We start from the raw sequence: 21,021 nt of genomic DNA on the forward strand, positions 1-21,021 counted from the left end.
TGGCTGTTGTGCCCATCAACCCTGGATCCCTCTGGTGTTGGCTGGGACGTTTCCTCCAGTGATATATGGGCCCGGGCAAAGCTTGTTTGCCTGATAAATATTGAGCCGTTCGGTTTACGAGTCAGCGCCCACAGTTTCCTCACCAGCTGTCAGCCCGGGGAGGCCAGTCATCCTTCATCGACTCCATCTGTGCAGCCTGACCCTCTCTGAGAAATGGGGGGCTTGGACAGGCTCATCACAGAGCCCCACCCAACTCCCCTCCCATCCCCAACCTGGGCTCCTAATAATAAGCCCAGATTTTCTTTGCAGAGAATAGCCCTCTGAATTTCCTGCTGGCAAATTGAGCCAACAAAGATATGTTTCTTAGGGGGCTGCAGGGGTGGTGGGGAGTGGGGGTAGGTGCCTGCTTCAGCCGCAGCCGCAACGCCAGGTTTCCCTGGGGCTGGGGCAGGGGACATGGGGTGATAGATTTCGGATCTTCTTGCTGGGGAAAGAGCTCAGACAAGTGTGGAAAGTCACCCAGCCATACCCCTTCCTCTATGGATCTAGAAGGCATTCCCGGGCTCTGTTGCCATTTTTATTTGAGATTCTAGGTAGGACTTGGGAATTCCTCAGAAAAGACTCTGGGAGGGCCCTAGGATCCAGCTGCTAGGATGGGGCTCCCTGCTTCACCCCTACTTTCTCTCTGGGATGTTTCATGGCCCTATTGTATTAGGGTTCTCCAGAGAAAAAGAACCAACAGGAGATTTATATATGTCAGAGAGAGAGATTTATTAGAATGAATTGGCTTATGTGATGATGGAGGCTGAGAAGCCCCAAGATCTGCAGGCAACAAGCTGGAGACCCAGGAGAGCCGACGATATAGCTGCTGTTCGAGACTGAAGGCCTGAGGACCAGGAAGGATGATGGTGTAAGTTCTAGTCTGAAAGTTGGCAGGCTGAAGACCCAAGAAGAGCCGATATTTCAGCTTTAGTCCAAAGGCCAGAAAAGACTAATGTTGGCCAGGCGCGGTGGCTCCCACCTGTAATTCCAGCACTTTGGGAGGCCAAGGCAGGTGGGTCATGAGGTCAGGAGTTTGAGACCAGCCTGGACAGTATAGTGAAATCGCATCTCAACTAAAAATACAAAAAAATTAGCTGAGCGTGGTGGTGCATGCCTGTAGTTCCAGCTGCTCGGTAGGCTGAGGCAGGAGAATTGCTTAAACCTGGGAGGTGGAGTTGCAGTGAGCCAAGATCACGCCACTGCACTCCAGCCTGGGCAACAGAGCAAGACTCTGTCTCAAAATAGAGAGAGAGAGAAAGAGAAAGAAAAAAGACCAATGTTCAAGCTCTAGCAGTCAGCAAAAAGAATTCCCTCTTACTCAGCCTTTTTGTTCTATTCAGATCTTCAACTGATTGGTTGAGGCCCATCCTTGTTAGTGAGCGCCATCTGCTCTACTCTGTGTACTGATGCTAATCTTATCCGGAGGCTGGGCTTGGTGGCTCACTTCTGCAATCCCAGCACTTTGGGAGGCTGAGGCAGGCAGCTCACTTGAGGTAGGAGTTCAAGACCAGCCTGGCTAACATGGTGAAACCCCATCTCTACTAAAAATACAAACATTAGCCATGCATGGTGGCATGCACCTGTAATCCCAGCTACTCAGGAGGCTGAGACAGAAGAATCACTTGAATCTGGGAGGCGGAGGTTTCAGTGAGCCGAGATTGTACCACTGCACTCCAGCCTGGGCAACAGACCAAGACTCCATCTCAATAATAATAATAATAATAAAAACAAACCAAACTTATCTGGAAACTCTCTCTTTCTGTCTCTCTGTCTCTCTCTCTGTCTCTCTCTCTTTCACACACACACACACCACACAAACACATGCACACACACACACACACACAATCATGTTTGGCCTAATGTCTGGGCACCCCATAGCCGAGTCCAGTTGACATATAGAATTAACTATCACACCCATGACCCACTGAAGGGAAGGCCAAGCTTCTGAGGTTGATGGGAGACTTCCTTTATATCATGCCCTGAATTGCCGCCTACTGAAAGCAGAATTGCCAGGCTCCGAGTGATTTCCAGGCTTATGGGGATGGTTCAAACTTGCTAAAAGGCAATGGGTTTCTCCAACGACTACTGACATCTCAGCTGTCGGAGAGCTCGTAGGCTGCCTGGTATGGCCCAAAAGAGCCTGGCCTTTAGGATCAATAGACTGAGGTTCCAACCCCAGTTCTGCCCCTTAGTAGCGGTGTGACCTTTCTAATTCAGATTTTGCTTCTGTAAAAAGTAGATGCTAATAACGCCTTCTCTAGCATCCTTGCAGGGCTGATGTGGGGATGACAGAAGATGGATAAGGAGTGCTGGGCACGTGGTAGATGCAGACTTAATGATGATGATGATCTTAATGGGTGTCAGTTTCTGCAGTGAACTAGCTGGGCTTCTGACTTCACTCCATGTGTGTGATTTTGCCCCAGTTTCACCACCACATCTCCAGTGCCTCTCCAGCCTCCTGGTCTAGGTGCAGTATCCAGGTCTCGGAGAAAGGTTTGGAATTCTGATGACAGTCAGGTACATAACCGGGGCGTCCGGAGAGCGACAGATTCTCAGAAGATGGAGTATCTGGACTTAGGACAGCAATGCCTGGAAGGCACCAACGCCTCTTCTTTTCTTTCCTCCCTTCTCTGGGGCTGTCCAACTCAAAATAACTCATTTTGCGCCTCTGCCCAAATCTCTCGACCCAAGGGTAGAAGAATCAAAGACCTCGAGATGTTCAAGCACCAGAGCTGAACTAGGTGAGGCAAAACACCCTGATCCAGGAAGAAAAAGCTGATTAGCTCCTAACTGCCGTTAAATTGTATATACATATACGTATTTTAAGTGAAATCTGCATGTCTAATGTGATTTTTTGATTACATTTTAATAGTCTGTCTGGGATGGGGGAATGGAGAAGGAAGCGTTCTGTCATCCTCTGCCAGAGGAGGGAAGTTATAAACGGGAGCACAGGGAGGTTCTGGCATGGGTTCACATCCCTGGGAACCCCACTTGCTCTGGAGAAGAGTGAGGCCTGGCAGGGGGCTGGGGGTGTTTTTGAGGCGACACCACCCCCCACCAAAGCCCCGTTCTGTCCAAATGGGGAAGTCCGTCTGACCTGTGACTTGAAAATTGCCTTTTCCCTTCAGCTTCAAAAACAGCTCTCCCGCTGGGCGTGGTGGCTCACACCCGTAATCTCAACACTTTGGAAGGCTGAGGTGGGCAGACCACTTGAGGTCAAGAGTTCGAGACCAGCCTGGCTAACATGGTGAAACCCCATCTCTACTAAAAAATACAAAAATTAGCCAGGCATGGTGGTGCATGCCTGTAGTCCCAGCTACTTGGGAGGCACAAGAATCACTTGAACCCAGGAAGCGGAGGCTGCAGTGAGCCGAGATAGCACCACTGCATTCCAGCCAGGGCGATAGAGCAAGGCTCCGTCTCAAATAAACAAAACAAAAACAAAACTAGCCCTCCTATTTTGGCACTTTGAGTCCACAAGCCATCTCCCTCCAGGCCTGGTTGTTCCTTGGGGCTGCCAAAAACTGGCCCCAGAATCTGGGGATGAAGTAGAATGAATCCTGGTCCTGCCACTGATAAGATGACCTTGGGTCAGTCCCTTCTCCTTGACTTAACCTTGGGTCTCAGTTTCCCCATGTGTAAAATGAAGGCATTGGAGAAGGCATACTCTGAAGTCTCTTCTGGGCCCAGTGGGTCATTACCTACTTCCTGCTCATTGAACCATCCCTCTCTCCATCTCGGGAATAGGTGATTCCACACTCGCTCACCCACAGGGCGTTTGCCAACTCCCGCTGTCCAGAGTCCTTCTGCTTTCTTACCGGGCGCTCTCCTGCTACAGCTTAAGCCAACTCTCCTTGGTTTCTCTCCTCGGAGGGCAGAGCCCTCCTCCCCTGCCTATTATAGGAATTCCTCAGAGTTGAAGGCTGTTAGCAAAATCCCTTCCTCACACATACACAAATATTCTATTTTTAAATGACATTTATTTCTGATTCTAAAAGGCTATCCCTGATCATTGCAGAAAAATTGGCAACAGACCAGTACAAAGGAGAAAATAAAAATCACCCATAATCCTCCCAAAAAGATAACTGCTGTTCATGGGCATATGGTTTGTTTTTCTGTGATAAAGCTGGGATTTGACTGCAGATACGGCTTTGGGTTGCCACAAGCCTGGGCTTGACACTGGGTGAGGACTTTCCTTTTGAGGCTTCCTAGGGTCTCTTGTTCCTTTTTAAGCAGCTTCCCTGTTGCCTTTTCCAAGAGGAGGACAATCTGATGATGTGGATGTGCGTCCTGGGTTCATGGGCCCCAGCGAAGCCCAGAGTTTACATTTTGACAGCCTCTGAGAATGCCTGTGTGTGTGAGAAAGAGACACAGGCAGAGAGAAAGGGCATTGGTCACTGAGAAGAACATTCCCAGGGCCACAGCCCCCACCCTCCCCCACCATAGTCCACTCCCTCAGCCCTCCCAGTCCTACTCCGGGCTTTGAATCAATGACAGCGACTGCAGGAACCACCTTCGTTCCTTTCCACGGAGCAGCTGGAGTTCCTCGCTAAGCTAATCAATTCCCAACATTTGAGAAAGGAAAACAAATTTACAATTTGCTGCCCATCCTACCTAGCGGAGCGGCCTGCGGAGGGAGGCGCTCGCTGAGCATTGGTGTGACACCCTACCAACCCAGCCTCAGTTTGGTGCGAGAGACTCTCAGGCGGCTCCTGCCTTATTCAGGCTGCAGACTGGGAGATGGGAAGGCCTGGCTGTCGGGGATTTCTTGGAGACTCCAGGGGTGGCACAGCTGGAAGGACCTCGGCTTTTAACACCCCGCTATGAGACAGGGGAGACAGGGCCCCAAGAGGGGTGGGACAGACACAGGGCCACCCAGAAAGTTGGTGGCTGAGCCCAGCCTGGAGGAGACACGGGTTGACCACCTACCAGTCTGGTGTGGTTTCCCCTGTGGCACTTTTCATTTTGGGGGCAGACTGAGAAGGCAGCACGGGGTGGGGAGGGCGCATGACAGACCAAGAACTCATCAAATCCGCTTCCTGCCTTGTCCATTTCACAGTCTGCCAGATCCTTCCCAACCCGGAGGAAGCTGTATTCCCTGTCGATGCTTACGTGGCTTGGGGTCTCTTGCCCTTTCTGTCCAGGGGAAAGTTCTTTAAAAAAAAAAAAAGTGTTTAAAAAAATTTTCCCATACGTTATTGTGGTACAGGTGGTATTTGGTTACCTGAATAAGTTCTTTAATGGTGATCTGTGAGATTTTGGTGTGCCCATCACCCATCAAATAGGGTGCACTGCTAATCAGTTCCCATTATTTGAGAAAGGAAAGCAGATTTGCAATTTGCTTAGCACCGCACCCCATTGTCGTCTTTTCTTCCTCATCCTCCCACCCTTCCCCCCAAGTCCCCAGAGTCCATTGTGTCACTCTTATGCCTTTGCGTCCTCATAGCTTAGCTCCCACGTATCAGTGAGAACATACGATGTTTGGTTTTCCACTCCTGAGTTCTTCACTTAGAATAACAGTCTCCAATCTCATCCAGGTCACTGCAAATGCTGTTAATTCATTTGTCCAGGGTCAAGTTCTACCGAATACCTAAGTAGCTGTGTGACCTTTCTAATTCGGATTTTGCTTCAGATTGGAGACTCCTTTTCCTTCTTTCACTCAACAACTATCTGACTGCCCCCCTCCCTAACAGTATTTTAGGCCATGAGAACCCAGCAGGGAGTAGGATAACTAAGTCCCTGCTCCCTTAAAGCTCATGTCCACCCGCCTGCAGGGCTCTCACTGGGAGGTGCAGTGGCTGGGCCCAATTTTCTGGTCACTTAAATCCAGCAAATGCTGTCTGCAGGGCATGGAGTCACACATGCCGAATAAGGCTTCACTGCAATTGTTCCAGTTGCTATTGCTATGTATCAAAACATCCCGGAGCGCAGAGATGTATAACAACTATTGAGCATTCTGCGGGTTAGGACAGGGCACGGGAGAGGATGGCTGAGCTCCGCTCCGTGGCATCTGGGCCTCGGCTAGAAAGACTGGAAGGCTAGGGGTTACTCAATGACTGGGGGCTGGGATTATCTGCAGCAACGTCGCTTACATGCTCACATCACATGGTGTTGATGCCGGCTGTCAGCTTGGTTGTCGGCAGGAAGTCCTACGTGTGATCTCTCGGTATGGGCTGGTTTGGGCGTTCTCATAGCATGGTGGCTGATCCCAAGGATGAGCCTCTGAAGACAGCCGGGAGGAAGCCACATCTTCCTTTATTTCCTAACGTCTGCATTCCTTCCCTTTGAATGTGGGTGGGCTGGTGACTATGGCATCCTTGCCTGCTTGATAGGAGGAGTGTCAAAGTCACATCCTGAGAAAAGCACCTGAGATGGCAGATATTGTTGCAGCCATCTTTGGAAAACACAGCCTGTTCCATGTATCTGTTAGGGGTTCCAGCCTTTGGAGGGAAGGAGCATGTAAAAGAATAGTAGCTGCCATTTCCCAGGCACTGCGCTCGGTCTGTTGTGTACACCATTATTCTGACAATTTTGGTGGTGAGCACTGTTACACCCATTCTGCAGATGGGAAGACTGATGCTCAGCAAAGGTAAACTACCTGCCCTAAATCTTGATTTGCACCCAAGTCTGTCTGCCTCCGAAGCCGTAGCTCTTAATACTCTGCACCACTGCCTCTCCCTCCCTTCCCTGCAGTAATTTTTACCTCCAGGCAAAATCTAGGAAGGATGGTGAGAAGCTTAGGCAGCTGGAGGGGTTCAGATCTAGGAAGCCTTCTTGGCAGAGGTGACATTTGAGCAAGGACTTGAATGATGAATTCAGTGTGGACCCCTGGGGGAAGGGGGTGACATTCCTGGTGGAATAGCAATGGGATCAAGGGGCCTTCAGATCACCCAGGGAGTGTTGCTGTGGCCCAGAATCCTGGCCTTTGACCCCCTGCAACACTAACACAATAAACTGTACTCCCCAGAAGGCAGGCTGAGGCACTGGCAGGATGGATGGATATAGTTCCCAGAAAACTGCAAATGCAGCCCCTCCCCTCTCCACCTTATTCCCATAAGCTTTCTTCTTCTGAGGCTAAGAATGGGGCAGAGGCTCCCACACCCCTCACCTCCACGTGCAGCTTCGGTTTTTCCCTTTGGAGATGGGGTCAGTCTGAGCTGCCTCCAGTGCGAATACAAATTGGGCTTCAGAGCAGTTACCACCCCCTCGGCAAGCTGGCAGGCTCGTGTTAGGGCGTTGCAAATGGGAAGTTTAATTATCTCATTGATAGGAATCTTGCATATTACAGGAGCAATTCCCGCCCCTTCCAGGCCTCTCTCTTGCAAGTCTTCTGCTGCGAACCCCATCCTCTCCCCCACATCCTTAGTCACTCTTCCTGTTTCTTCTTGTCACTCTTCCTGTTGTTTCTTCTTGTCTTCCTGTTTGCATCTCAGTCTCTCCTTCATCCCCCACCATTCCACTCTCCCCTCTGTCTCTCTCTCCTCTTTTCGTCTGTCTGTTTCCCTCCTTCCTTCACCTCCTCTTGCTTACTTTCTGTGGACTGACAGCAGCCTCTCTTCCTGGACAGATCATCTAATTGAAGTGGAGCACTCCAGAGAATGTTAATAGGAAAGGCAGCATTAATTAGCTAGCGCTAGCATAATTAGCTTCCTCCACTCACTGCCTAGCATCTAACTGGATAATGAGTCTCTCTCTGTCCAGAGGGCAGGCAGGACAAGGGGCCAGGCCATTCCGGGGATGTCGGAAAGCCTCTTCTCTCTGGACCACCCCACTGGAGTCCTCTGTTTGCCCAGCCCTGCCCTCTCCTTCCAGGCCCTCCTGCTGCTTCGCTGAAGTCTCTGGGAGGCAGATGCCCGGCCCCTGCCCATGCCCAAAGGTTTGATGTTGCTGGAGCTGCATATTAAGTGGCCCGAGCCTGACAAACAGTGGCTGCAGCTGCAGTATCCCGGAGAGGGGGTGGGAAGCTACTGAGGGTTCTCCAGGAGAGCTGTGACAGGCACCTAGTCCTGGCACAGTTCCTGGGCAATGGCTGAGCATGTTACAGTCCCCAGCGGGGAGCAAAGAAATCTGCTTATGTGACAGATAATAACTAACATACTACACAGACTGCAGAGTACTTCCACTTTTGACCCCACAGTCGTACGAGGCAGCAGTGGCCACTTCTATTTTACAGATGAGGACTCCGAAGTTCAGGGAGGCTCACTGCCTTGCTGATACATAGCCAGGACTCAAATCAGGGTCTGCCTGATTCGAAAGATCATGCTCTTTCCCTTGCACCCTGATACTTCCTGGAGGTACTTTACAGCTGTTCGTTAAATAAGAGTGGTTGCTGTGAAGTCGCATCTTACATTGGCCTTGAGAGTTCTAGTGTCAGAGGATGCAGCAAAAATTAGAAAATTGTGTGGTGAGACTTAAAAAAATATCCATCACCCCAGGAGAAACATCCTTTCTGTCTGCAATTCTCCTTTTTTCTGTGGCCTTGGCTTTCAAGCCAAGACCCAAAACGGAGAGCTGATGGGCAAATAACAGGAATTTTCTTTGCATTTTTTTTTTACCGGTGTTTAAATTCAGTTGTGTTGATGCGTGCCTGATGCAATTCCATTGCAGTGTTAGTATTTGGTTATGAGTGGACAGAGTTGCTACCCAGGGCTGCGCGAACTACACCACTGGGCACCTTCCCCTCCCTGTCTCTCCAGACTGCTGACCCTCTCCCTTTTCTGCAGGCTATGGACACAGAGGATGACCCCTTGCTGCAGGATGTGTGGCTAGAGGAGGAGCAGGAGGAAGAAGAAACAACGGGTGAGGCCTTTCCGGGGGCCCAGAAGCCAGGGCCCCCACCTGGGGCAGTGGGGCACTGTTGCTGGCGGCACTGGCCCTTACCTTCCCGGCCCCCAGCCTCGGGCTTCTGGAGTACCCTGGGCTGGGCCTTCACCAATCCGTGCTGTGCTGGGCTGGTGCTCTTCCTGGGCTGCAGCATCCCCATGGCCCTGTCAGCCTTCATGTTCCTTTACTACCCACCACTGGACATTGACATCTCCTACAACGCCTTTGAGATCCGCAACCACGAGGCCTCGCAGCGTTTCGACGCCCTCACCCTGGCGCTCAAGTCCCAGTTTGGATCCTGGGGGCGGAACCGGCGCGACTTGGCTGACTTCACCTCCGAGACGCTTCAGCGCCTTATCTCAGAGCAGCTGCAGCAGCTGCATCTCAGCAACCGCTCACGGCAAGTTTCCCGAGTCCCCCGCGTCATCCCGGCGGCTTCACTGCGCGGCCCAGGACTGTCCCAGGACACTTCCGCGGCCCCAAAGCCCCCCGCCAATCGGAGCGGGAGACTTCGGCGTCAGACCCCGCCCCTGGAGGATCTGGCAGCCAACCAGAGCAAAGACCCGCGAAAAGAGCGGCTGAGCAAAAATGGGCGGCACCAGCCCAGCGTCCCGCCCCCCGCGGCAGCCGCGGCCAATCAGAGCCGTGCCCGCCGAGGAGCCTCGCGCTGGGACTACTCGCGCGCCTACGTGAGTGCCAACACGCAGACGCACGCGCACTGGCGCATCGAGCTCATCTTCCTGGCGCGCGGCGACGCAGAGCGCAACATCTTCACCAGTGAGCGGCTGGTCACGATCCACGAGATCGAGCGCAAGATCATGGACCACCCGGGCTTCCGGGAGTTCTGCTGGAAGCCCCACGAGGTGCTCAAGGACCTGCCGCTGGGTTCCTACTCCTACTGCTCGCCCCCCAGCTCGCTCATGACCTACTTTTTCCCCACCGAGAGGGGTGGCAAGATCTACTATGACGGCATGGGCCAGGACCTAGCGGACATCCGGGGTGAGCGGCCGGGATGCCGGGGCGGGGCGTAGGACCCGGTTTCATGCAGCTCTTTAGGGAGATTTGGTCCGGGCCCAGTCAGTCTGGAGCTGAGTGCTGGGCATGGCCAGATGGCAAGGTGAAAAGGGCTGGGCTCAGGTGTGAGGTGAGCGTGAGAGGGAACTGAAGGAAAGCTGGGAGGGAAGCTTGGACGCAGACCCAGGTGAAGGTTGGTTGAGGGTTCTGCTGTGGTCGAAAGTAGAGAAAGCGTGGGATGGGGCTCGGATGTGAGGCTGGTTAGAGAAAGGCCAGGATGTGGTAACAGAGAACCAGGAATCTGGCCGGAGGAAGACAGGAGAAAGATTGGGGTTGAAGAAGACTGAGGTAGGGTTCCTTTTAGGTAAATTAGGGAGGGGCTTAAGGAAGGGTAGGGCAGGGTCGGAGAGTGGCTGTGGGGCCTGGGGTGGAGTTTTGGTAGATGTGGGCAGGGGAGAATCCTGGGAGGCGGGGCTACAATGAGACCGGATGGCCTTGAGGGAGGAGGGTTGGTGGGAGCCGTCCGGCTGAACTCTTGGGGCCCCACCCCTGTCCTTGCAGGCTCCCTGGAGCTGGCCATGACTCACCCTGAATTCTACTGGTACGTGGATGAGGGCCTCTCTGCAGACAATCTGAAGAGCTCCCTCCTGCGCAGTGAGATCCTGTTTGGAGCCCCCCTGCCCAACTACTACTCAGTGGATGACCGCTGGGAGGAACAACGGGCTAAGTTTCAGAGCTTCGTGGTCACCTACGTGGCCATGTTGGCCAAGCAGTCTACCAGGTGGGAAGTCCAGCTGCATCCTGTGTGTGCCTGCCCATGTGTGTCCCAGGAAAGGGCTGCATCACGACAGGAAGTTGGTTTCCAGTTGCCTCTTACTCTTAAACTCCGTATCCCTTTCCCTGTCATCTTTTCCTTGGGAAGTCTTTCGTTCCAAATCGGGGCAGAACCAAGTACATCCTTGCAGTCACTCTGACAAATGAAAGTCCCCTTTGCTTGATCAATGCTAATGGTTAGTGAACATGACAGCTTTGGGCCAGGTAGGAAATCCCAGAACTCTGCCCTGGAAGTCTTGGGTATTGATTTTCTCCTGAGATGGTGCTCAAGGTCTTTCTGGAAAGAGTATTGGCCAGGGAGTAAGGAGTTTCTCCCTGTATTAGTCAGGGTTCTCAAGAGAGACAGAATCAATAGGATAGATAGAGGGATACGTGAGAGAGGATTTGTTAGGGGAATTGGCTCATGCAGTTATGGAATCTAGGTCCCAGGACACGCCATCTGCAAGATGGAGACCTTTGAATGCCGGTAGCCTGGCTCAGTCCAAACTTGAAGGCCTCAGAACTAGGGAAACTAATGCAGTAATTCTTGGTCCAAGACCAAAGGCCTGAGAACCCCTTAGGACTGCTGGTTTAAGTCCTGGAATCCAAAGAACAGAGAGCCTGGAGTTGTGACGTCCGGGGCGGGAGAAGAGTGTCCTAGCTCCCGGAGGGAAAGAGAGAGAGGAAATCACCTTTCAGCCCTTTTCATTCTATTTTGGCCCCCAGCCAACTGGATTCTACCCACCCTGGCCACTGATTCACATTCCAGTCCCTTCTGGGAAAACCCACACAGACACACCCAGAGGCAAGGCTTTATCAGTTCTCTCCATATTCCTTAATCCAATCACACTGATACCTAAAATTAACCACACTTCCTGTCTCTAATACCCAGGGAGGTAATGGGCAAGTCACTTTACTTCTCTGGGTGTCAGTGTTCCTTTGTCAGAATGGAGAATGTGATACTGGCTGCCCTCTGGAGTCACTAAGAGATGAGCTAACAGATGTGAAAGTGCTTTGGGGTGGAAGGTGCTTTGGGATGGTGTGTTCGGAATACAGCTGGGTCCCTCCCCACCAGAACAGGGCAGAAATCTTTCTGGGCAATAATTGCAGTGCTTTCCCAGTCTCCGCCCTGACAGGCCAGTCCCAGGCACAGGAGGACTCATTCTGCGTGAAATACCCTCATGCCTTCCACTGTTCATCCCTTATATTGAGTAACTGCTGGAATAATCAGAGCTAATGTTTATTGAGCACTCACTCTGTGCCACACACTGTGCAAAAAACCCTTTATACATACCAACTTATTTAATTCTCACACCAGCCCAATGAGGTGAGTGCTGTTACGATTATCTCCACTTTATAGTTGAGGAAACTGAGAAATGGCAATTAGGTAAGTTGTCCACAATTTTAAAGCTTATTGGTGGTGGAATGAGATTGAAATCCGGACGCTCACCTTTTGTGTTTTTGTGCCAGTTACTGCACTGGGAGCCTTCTCCCTGCCCTAATTCTTTGCCAGGCAAGCTCCTATTCATCTATTAAGATCCAGCTTGAGCAACTTTGCCCAAAGGCTGGACTAAATGTCCACTCAACCTGCTGTGGTTTGGATATGTTTTGTCCCTGTCAAAACTCATGTTGAAGTTTAATTTCCAATGCAGCAGTATTGAGAGGTGGGGCCTAGCGGAAGACGTTTGGGTCATGGGGGTGGATCCCTCATGAACAGATTAATGCCATATTGTGGGAGTGAGCTAGTTGTCACTCTTTCGGGAATGGATTAGTTCCCAAGAGAACAGCTTGTTGTAAAGCAAGGTTCTTCCTCGTTTGGTCCCTTTTTCCTGTTCCCCCTTTGACCTTCCTCTGTGTTATGATGCAGCACAAAAGCCTTCACCAGAAGCCAGTGCCATGCCATTGAACTTCCCAGCCTGCAGAACCATGAACGAAATAAAACCTCTTTTCTTTGTAAATTACCCAGTCTCAGGTGTTCTGTCGTAACAGCACAAATCGGACTGAGAAACTTGCCGTTTCCACAGTCCCCTTTCTTTTCCTTAAGGGATGCAGGAAAGAGCACACACAGACTTTGGAGTTAGATGTGTCTTGGGTTCCATCCCAGTTATTCAAGTTATTGTGAGTCTTAGTGAGCTATTTCACCTCTCTGAGCTACAGTTTTATCATAGTGCTTCTCACTCTGTCTTTTAGTTGTAACTCACAGTGCATTTCTCCAGTCAGCAACATCAGCATCACCTAGGGGCTTGTTAGAAATGCAGAATCTCAAGTTCTCTCTCAGACCTGCAGTATTTCCAGGTGATTGGTTTGCACATTTGAGTTTGAGAGAGGTCTGGTGTAACTGTCTGTCTCTATAGGATGTGAATTTGTTGAAGACTGGGTTTGTTTCTGGTTCCGTTTCTATGGGCCAAGCCACAGCACAGTGCCAGGTACCCCTTATTAAGGGTTTGTCTGTGGAGTAAATGAATAAATGAATGGAGATGCCTCAAGGAAAGGTACTTGGCTGGGTTGGGAAATTGAAAGGTGCTTACTATAGAAGAACCTTTACAGTTTTAGGTACCAGTGTTATCTCTGCCCAGATGTTTAGCTGCTAAAGCAAAACCCCTGCCTTTAGGGAAAAAGCCATTCTTTCCTGTTTCCTCCCATTAGAGTGTCACAGCAGTGGTGACAATCCTGTCTTTAATGCCTTCTTTTGGATAAACTCTGTTATTGGTTACCCAAGAGATGGCAACATGTACCTTGACTTATAACAGTATAATATAAATGATCACTTTTACTGCTTTTAATACTGGAATCTTAGAATATGTTTACTACATTTATCGAGCTTCAGTTTTTTGCCTTTATGTTGCATGCATTTTAATTCTTGCTCCATTTAAGCCCCATAAGACATGACATCATTATTTTACAGAGTCTGTGTTCATTATACTTGTTCACATAATTGCCTGTTCTGTTGGTGTTCATTACTTTGTACTATTTCATGTTTCCCACTGGGATCATTTTCCTTGTGTCTAAGAAACTCTTGCATTTCTTTCAGTGCAGGTTTGCTGGTGACAAATTCTTTGTTTTGTTTGCCTATTAGACATCTTTATTTTACTTTCATTTTTGAAGTATATTTTTGCTGGTATAGAATTATTATAAATTGGCAGTCAATTTCTTTTAATACTTTACCTGAAGATGTCACTCCATTGTCTTCTGACTTCCATCATTTCTGTAGAAAAGTAGGCTGTAAATCGTTTTTGTTCCTCTATTAAAAATTCTCTTTTTTCTGCTTTTAAGATTTCTGTGTCTTTGTTTTCACCAGTCTTACTGTGAGGTACCTTGGTGCGTTTTCTTTGTGTTTGTTCTGTTTGAGGACGCAAATCTTAAAACTATAATCAGTTTTAAGAATGTCCTAGCGATTATCTCTTCAAATATTGCTTCTACCTTGTTCTCTGTTCCCTCTTTTATGCACTCTGATTACACAGATGTTAAATCTTTTCACTGAGCCCCATATGTTTTCAATGCTTTTTTCTGAGTTTTATTTTTTCTATTTTTCTTTCTATACTTTGATTTAGATATTCTAGTTCACTGATCCTGCTTTCTATTTATTGTCTCTAGTCTGCCATTTAATGTCTATTGAGTTTTTAATGTTATTGTTCTGTTTTTCCATTTTGAGAATGTCCATTTGAATCTTTTATAGATCTAAATCACTGGTGCAGTTATTTTACTCATCACTTAATTTATTTTGTTCACATTCTCCTCTCTGTTCTTAAACATGTTAATTATAAAAGATCTTACCAACTTTTAGTATATGGATAGCCTGCAGATTTGTTTTGTAGTCTGTTCTTTCACTTGATTTGGGATCATGTGGTCCTGCCTATGGGTATACCTGGTAATTTTTATTTTTTTATTTTTATCTTTTTGAGACAAGGTCTTACTCTGTCATTAAGGCTGGAGTGCAGTGTCATGATCATAGCGCACTGCAGCCTCAAACTCCTGGGCTCAGGTAATCCTCTCATCTCAGCCTCCTGAGTAGCTAGGTCTACAGGCATGTGCCACCATGCCCAGCTAGTTATTTGGTTTTATTTTAGACAGGGTTTCACTATGTTGCCCAGACTGGTCTCAAATTCCTGGCCTCAAGTGGTCCTCCCACCTCAGTTTCTCAAAGTGTAACTTTTATTAAGTGATGAACATTTTATGTAGAAAAAAAAACACACACAGAGGTCCAAATGATGTTATTTCCTCCAGAGAAAAGTTATCCTTCACTTCAGAAGGCACACAGAGTCATGACTAATCACCTTAAACAGGCAGTGACCGCACTGAGAGTTGAGGATGGTTTGCAATCGTGAAAAGTCTCGGTCTACCTCTACTTTGCCCTAGATTCTCTAGGATTTTCGACTGGAAGCTTGGTGTATTCGGCAGTGTCCTTTTCCCTGATACGTTCCAAACTCTAACATTTTACCTTGCAAAGCTCTAAACAAATAAAAACAAAAACTCCACCCTGCTTTTTCAGAGGCTCTCTGCTTAGGTTTTGGCTTCAGGCCCCACACAGCCCCCATCTTCAGCAGAAGGGCTGAGGGAAAACCTGGCCATGTGCTCTGCTGGTCTGCAAGTGTCTGCCCAAAGCTCTGCTGGCTTATCTGACTCCCAGCCAGGTGTTTCAGCCTTCTGCCCAAGTTTAGAATCAGCAAATGCCTCCAGGGTAAAAATGGCTATAGAAGGGCAGCTTGTCTTCTCTAGGTTCTTTCCTTTCTGGAGTCTTAGCGCTCTAGTTCTGAGTACTTCAGCAACTCTCTGCTGTCATCACAAATCATTTCTGAAGTTTAGCGGACATTATGGTTGTTTTAGGTAAGATACTGGTCTTCCATAAGCTATTTCTTTCAACTTGAGAGTAAAAGTTTGGGCGTATGTCTTTTTGTAACCAGCATCTAGCACAGGACCCAGAACCAGAAGTTACTCTATAAAAGCTATCCAAATTAATGTGTGAACGAATGAATGATTGATTTTCTAGTCTAACGAAAGGATAGCTAACCTGTTTAATTCAACAAAGAAGATAATCCAGAGATTCTTTCAACTTGGCTTTTTAGAGTCCTGTTTATATTTTTTAACAGCTTTCTTGAGGTATAATTGACATACAACCACTTTACCATTTAATTGGTGTTGACATGTGTACACACTGGGAAGCCCTCACCACCATCAACACAGTGAACACTAGTAGGCTACTGTAGTTCATGCCCTATATTCCCAGCTACTTGGAAGGTTAAGGCAAGAGGATCCTTGAGGCCAGGAGTTTAAGACCAGCCAGGAAAACAGCAAGATTTGATCTCTAAAAACACACAAAAATTAGTCAGACGTGGTGACATGTGCCTCACCACTGTGGCGGCTGAAGTGGGAGGATCCCTTGAGCCAAGGAGTTCGAGGCTGCAGTGAGCTGTGAGCATGCCATTGCACTGTGGCTTGGGTGGCAGAGCGAGACGCTGTCTCTTAAAAAATTAAAAAAAAAAAAGATGGTCATATTTGTTGGTATAAAATGATTTATAATATTTCCCTATTATCTTTTTAATATTTGTAGAAATTGTAGTGATGTCACGTTCCATGTGTCTTCTTTTTTTTTTTTTTTCATGGTGAGTCTGGTTAGAAGCTTGTCTGTTTTATTGATCTCACAGAACTAGCTTTTGGTTTCATTGATTTTCTTGTTTGAGAACTAGATTTATTTATTTTTATTTTTAATTTTCATGAGCACATAGTAGGTGTATATGTTTATGAGGTACATGAGATATTTTGATAGAGGCATGCAATGTGAGGTAAGCACATCAATAGGGAATGGGGTATCCATCTCTTCAAGCATTTATCCTTTGAGTTATAAACAATCCAATTACACTCTTACTTTAAAATGTACAATTAACTTATTATTGACGATAGTCACCCTATTGTGCTACCTGTTTCATTGATTTTCTCCATTGCTTTTCTATTTCTTTGATTTCTGCTCTGATCTTTATTATTTTCTTTCTTTGGTTCATGTTACATTTCATTTTCTCTTGTACTACTTTCTTAAAGTAGAAACTAAGGCCATTGATTTGAAACCTTTCTTTCCTAATAGAGGTATTTAGTGCTATAAAATTCCCCTTAAGTATGACTATTTTAGCACATCTCAAAATTTGGATATGTTATTTTCCTTTTCATTCAGGTCAAAGTACTTTCTATTTTTCCTTTTGCTCTCTTCTCATACTCATGTGTGAGAAGTGTGTTATTTAGTTTTCAAATATTTGGGAATTTTTCAGGCTTTTTGTTGCTGATTTTTAATTTAATTTCATGATGGTTAGAGAACATACTTTGTGTGATATAAGTTCTTTTAAATTTATTGAGTCTTGTTTTATGGCCCAGTACGTGGTCTTTTTTGCTGAATGTTCTCTATATATATGAAAGAAAAAAGTTCTGTTTTTACATGAAATGTTCTATGGGTGTTGATTAGATCAAGTTCATTGTGTTGTTCATGGTCTTTTTTTTTTTCTTTTTTTTTTTTTTTCCCCGAGACGGAGTTTCGCTCTTGTTACCCAGGCTGGAGTGCAATGGTGCAATCTCGGCTCACCACAACCTCTGCCTCCTGAGTTCAGGCAATTCTCCTGCCTCAGCCTCCTAAGTAGCTGGGATTACAGGCACACGCCACCATGCCCAGCTAATTCATGGTCTTCTATATCCTTACTGATTTTCTGTCTAATTTTTCTAGCAATATTGAGAGAGAGAGATTGAAACATCTACCTACAGCTGGGAGTTCTCTACTTCTTTTTTCAGTTCTGTTAGTTTTTACTTGGTGTATTTTAAAAGCTCTGTTATTAGCTATAAAAACATTTAGGATTGTAGTTTGGTTGCGTTGATCCCTTTATCATTTTGAAATTATCTTCTTTGCCTTTAGTTGTATTCTTTGCTCTGAAATTTTCTTTATTTTTTAGTAATATAACCAGTCCAGCTTCCTTTTGATCTGTGTTAGCATGGTATATCATTTTCTATCCCTTTGCTTTTATCCTATTTGTGTCTTTATATTTAAAGTGGGTTTCTGGTAGTCAGCTAGGTCTTGATTTTTTTAAAGGTCTCTGATACCCTCTGACTTACTTGGAGTGTTTAAGCCATTTACAGTTAATGCAATTATTAAGATGGTTAGACTTAAGTATATGTTATTCTGTTTGTCCCATATGCTCTTTGTTTCTCCTTTCCTCTATTTTGCCTTCTTTTGAGCTAATTGAAATTTTTAAAATAATTCTATTGTATAGCCTTTGTTGGCTTTTATGCTATAATTCTTAGTGGTTGCTTTAGAGTTTATAGTATATATCTTTAAATTATCACAGTGTATCTTCAAATGATATTATATCGTTTCATATATAGTATAAGAGCTTTATAATAGTATACTTCCATTTTTTCCCTCCTGACCTTTATGTTATGTGGTTATACATTTTATTTTAATGTATATTATAAGCCCCACACTACATTATTTTTGTTTAAATGGCCGATTATCTTTTAAAGAGATTTAAATAAGAAAATTGTATATATTTATTGATGTCATTACCATTTTCAGTGCTTTTTGTTTCTTTATATAGATCCATATTTCCATCTGTTACCATTTTCCTTTTGCCTGAGGATTTCCTTTAACATCACTCATAGGCCGAGCACAGTGGCTAATGGCTGTAATCCCACTTTGGGAGGCCAAAGCGGGAGGATTGCTTGAGGCGAGGGGTTCAAGACCAGCCTGAGCAACGTAATGAGACCCCATCTGTATTAGTTCATTTTCATGCTGCTGATAAGGACATACCTGAAACTGGGAACAAAAAGAGGTTTAATTGAACTTATAGTTCCACATGGCTGGGGAGGCCTCAGAATCATGGCAGGAGGCAAAAGGCGTTTCTTACATGGTGATGGCAAGAGAAAATGAGGAAAAAGCAAAAGCAGAACCCCCTGATAAACCTCTCAGAGCTCATGAGACTTACTATCACGAGACTAGCATGGGAAAAATGGGCCCCTTTGATTCAATTACTTCCCCCTGGGTTCCTCCCATAACACATGGGAATTCTGGGAGATACAATTCAAGTTGAGATTTGAGTGGGGACACAGCCAAACCATATCATTTCACCCTGGCTCCTCCAAATCTCATGTCCTCACATTTCAAAACAAATCATGCCTTCCCAACAGTTCCCCAAAAGTCTCAACTCATTTCAGCATTAACCCAAAAGTCTACAGTCTGAAGTCTCATCTGAGACAAGGCAAGTCCCTTCCGCCTATGAGCCTGTAAAATCAAAAGCAAGCTAGTTACTTCCTAGATACAATGGGGGTACAGGTATTGGGTAAATACAGCTGTTCCAAATGGGAGAAATTAGCCAAAACAAAGAGGTTACAGGACCCATGCAAGTCTGAAATTCAGTGGGGCAGTCAAATTTTAAAGCTCCAAAATGATCTCCTTTGACTCCAGGTCTCAAATCCAGGTCATGCTGATGCAAGGTGGGTTTCCATGGTCTTGGGCAGCTCCACCCCTGTGGCTTTGCCGGGTATGGCCTCCCTCCCAGCTGCTTTCATGGGCTGGCATTGAGTGTCTGCGGCTTTTCTAGGTGCACAGTCCAAGCTGTCAGTGAATCTACAATTCCGGGGTCTGGAGGATGGTGGTCCTCTTCTCACAGCTCCACTAGGTGGTGGCCCAGTAGGGACTCTGTGTGGGGGGCTCCAACACACATTTCCCTTCTGCACTGCCCTAGCAGAGGTTCTCCACGAGGGCCCCGTCCCCGCAGCAAACTTTTTTCTGGGCATCCAGGTGTTTACATATACCTTCTGAAGTGTAGGTGAAGGTTCCCAAATCTCAATTCTGGACTTTTTTGCACCTGCAGGCTCAACACCATGTGGAAGCTGCCAAAGTTTGGGGCATCCACTCTGAAGCCACAGGCTGAGCTGTACATTGGCTCCTTTAAGCCACAACTGGAGTGGTTGAGACACAGGGCACCAAGTCCCTAGGCTACACACAGCATGGGGACCCTGGGCCTGGCCCACAAAACCATTTTTTCCTTCTGGGCCTCCAGGCCTGTGATGGGAGGGGCTGCCATGAAATTCTCTGAAATTTTCTATGTCAGAGAATGTTAATCCCCATGGTCTTGGGAGTTAACATTAGGCTCCTTGCTACTTATGCAAATTTCTATAGCTGGCTTGGGTTTCTCCCCAGAAAATGGATTTTTCTTTTCTATTACATAGTCAGGCTGCAGATTTTTCAAACTTTTATGCTCTGCTTCCCTTATAAAACTGAATGCCTTTAACAGCACCCAAGTCACATCCCGAATGCTTTGCTGCTTAGAAATTTCTCCTACCAGATACCCTAAATCATCTCTCTCAAGTTCAAAGTTCCACAAATCTCTAGGGCAGGGGCAAAATACTGTCAGTCTCTTTGCCAAAACATAACAAGAGTCACCTTCGCTCCAGTTCCCAACAAATTCCTCATGTCCATCTGAGACCACCTCAGCCTGAATTTTATTGCCCATATCTCTTTCAGCATTTTGGGCAAAGCCATTCAACAAATCTCCAGGAAGTTCCAAACTTTCCCACATTTTCCTGTCTTCTTCTGAGTCCTTCAAACTGTTCCAGTCTCTGCCTGTTACCCAGTTCCAAAGTTGCTTCACATTTCCGGGTATCAGTTCAGCAACACCCCACTCTACTGGTATCAATTACTGTATTAGTTCATTTTAACAGTGCTGATAAAGCCATACCTGAAACTGGGAACAAAAACGTTTAATTGGACTTACAGTTCCACATAGCTGGGGAGAACTCAGAATCATGGCAGGAGGCAAAAGGCACTTCTTACATGGTGATGGCAAGAGAAAATGAGGAAAAAGCAAAAGCGAAAACCCCTGATAAACCCATCAGATCTCATGAGACTTATTCACTACCATGAGAATAGCACGGGAAAGACCAGCCCCGTAATTCAGTCACCTCCCCCTGCGTCTCTCCCACAACATGGGAATTCTGGGAGATACAATTCAAGTTGAGATTTGGGTGGGGACAGCACCAAACCATATCACCATCTGTACTGAAAAAAAAAAAAAATTGGCCAGGCATGATGGCACACACCTGTAGTCTAGCTACTCAGGAGACTGAGGTGGGAGGACTGCTTGAGCCCAGGAGTTAGAGGCTATAGTGAGCTATGATCATGCCATTGCACTCCATCCTGGGTCACAAAGTGAGACCCTGACTCAAAAAATACCTTTTAGTGCAGGTATACTGGAGATTAATTATTTCAGTTTTTGTGTATCTAAAAAAGTTTTCCGTTGTGCCTTTGTTTTTTGAAATGTATTTTTGCTGGGTATAGAATCCTGGGTTGACTTTTTT

The 21,021-nt window shown here is 46.8% G+C and overlaps 1 protein-coding gene across 1 annotated transcript in view; it reads left to right on the plus strand.

The window, feature by feature from the left end:
• Window positions 1-21,021, plus strand: part of DISP3 (dispatched RND transporter family member 3) — a 59,002-nt gene that overhangs the window by 13,622 nt on the left and 24,359 nt on the right. Inside the window, exons 2-3 of the mRNA XM_003936028.3 lie at window positions 8,766-9,864; window positions 10,441-10,660. Of these exons, the coding sequence (XP_003936077.1) occupies window positions 8,769-9,864; window positions 10,441-10,660 (1,316 nt within the window). The 5' untranslated portion in view covers window positions 8,766-8,768. The remainder of the gene's footprint in view (window positions 1-8,765; window positions 9,865-10,440; window positions 10,661-21,021) is intronic.

The sequence above is a fragment of the Saimiri boliviensis genome, chromosome 11 (genome assembly GCF_048565385.1).
Source record: "Saimiri boliviensis isolate mSaiBol1 chromosome 11, mSaiBol1.pri, whole genome shotgun sequence".
NCBI classification, from domain to species: Eukaryota; Metazoa; Chordata; class Mammalia; order Primates; family Cebidae; genus Saimiri; species Saimiri boliviensis.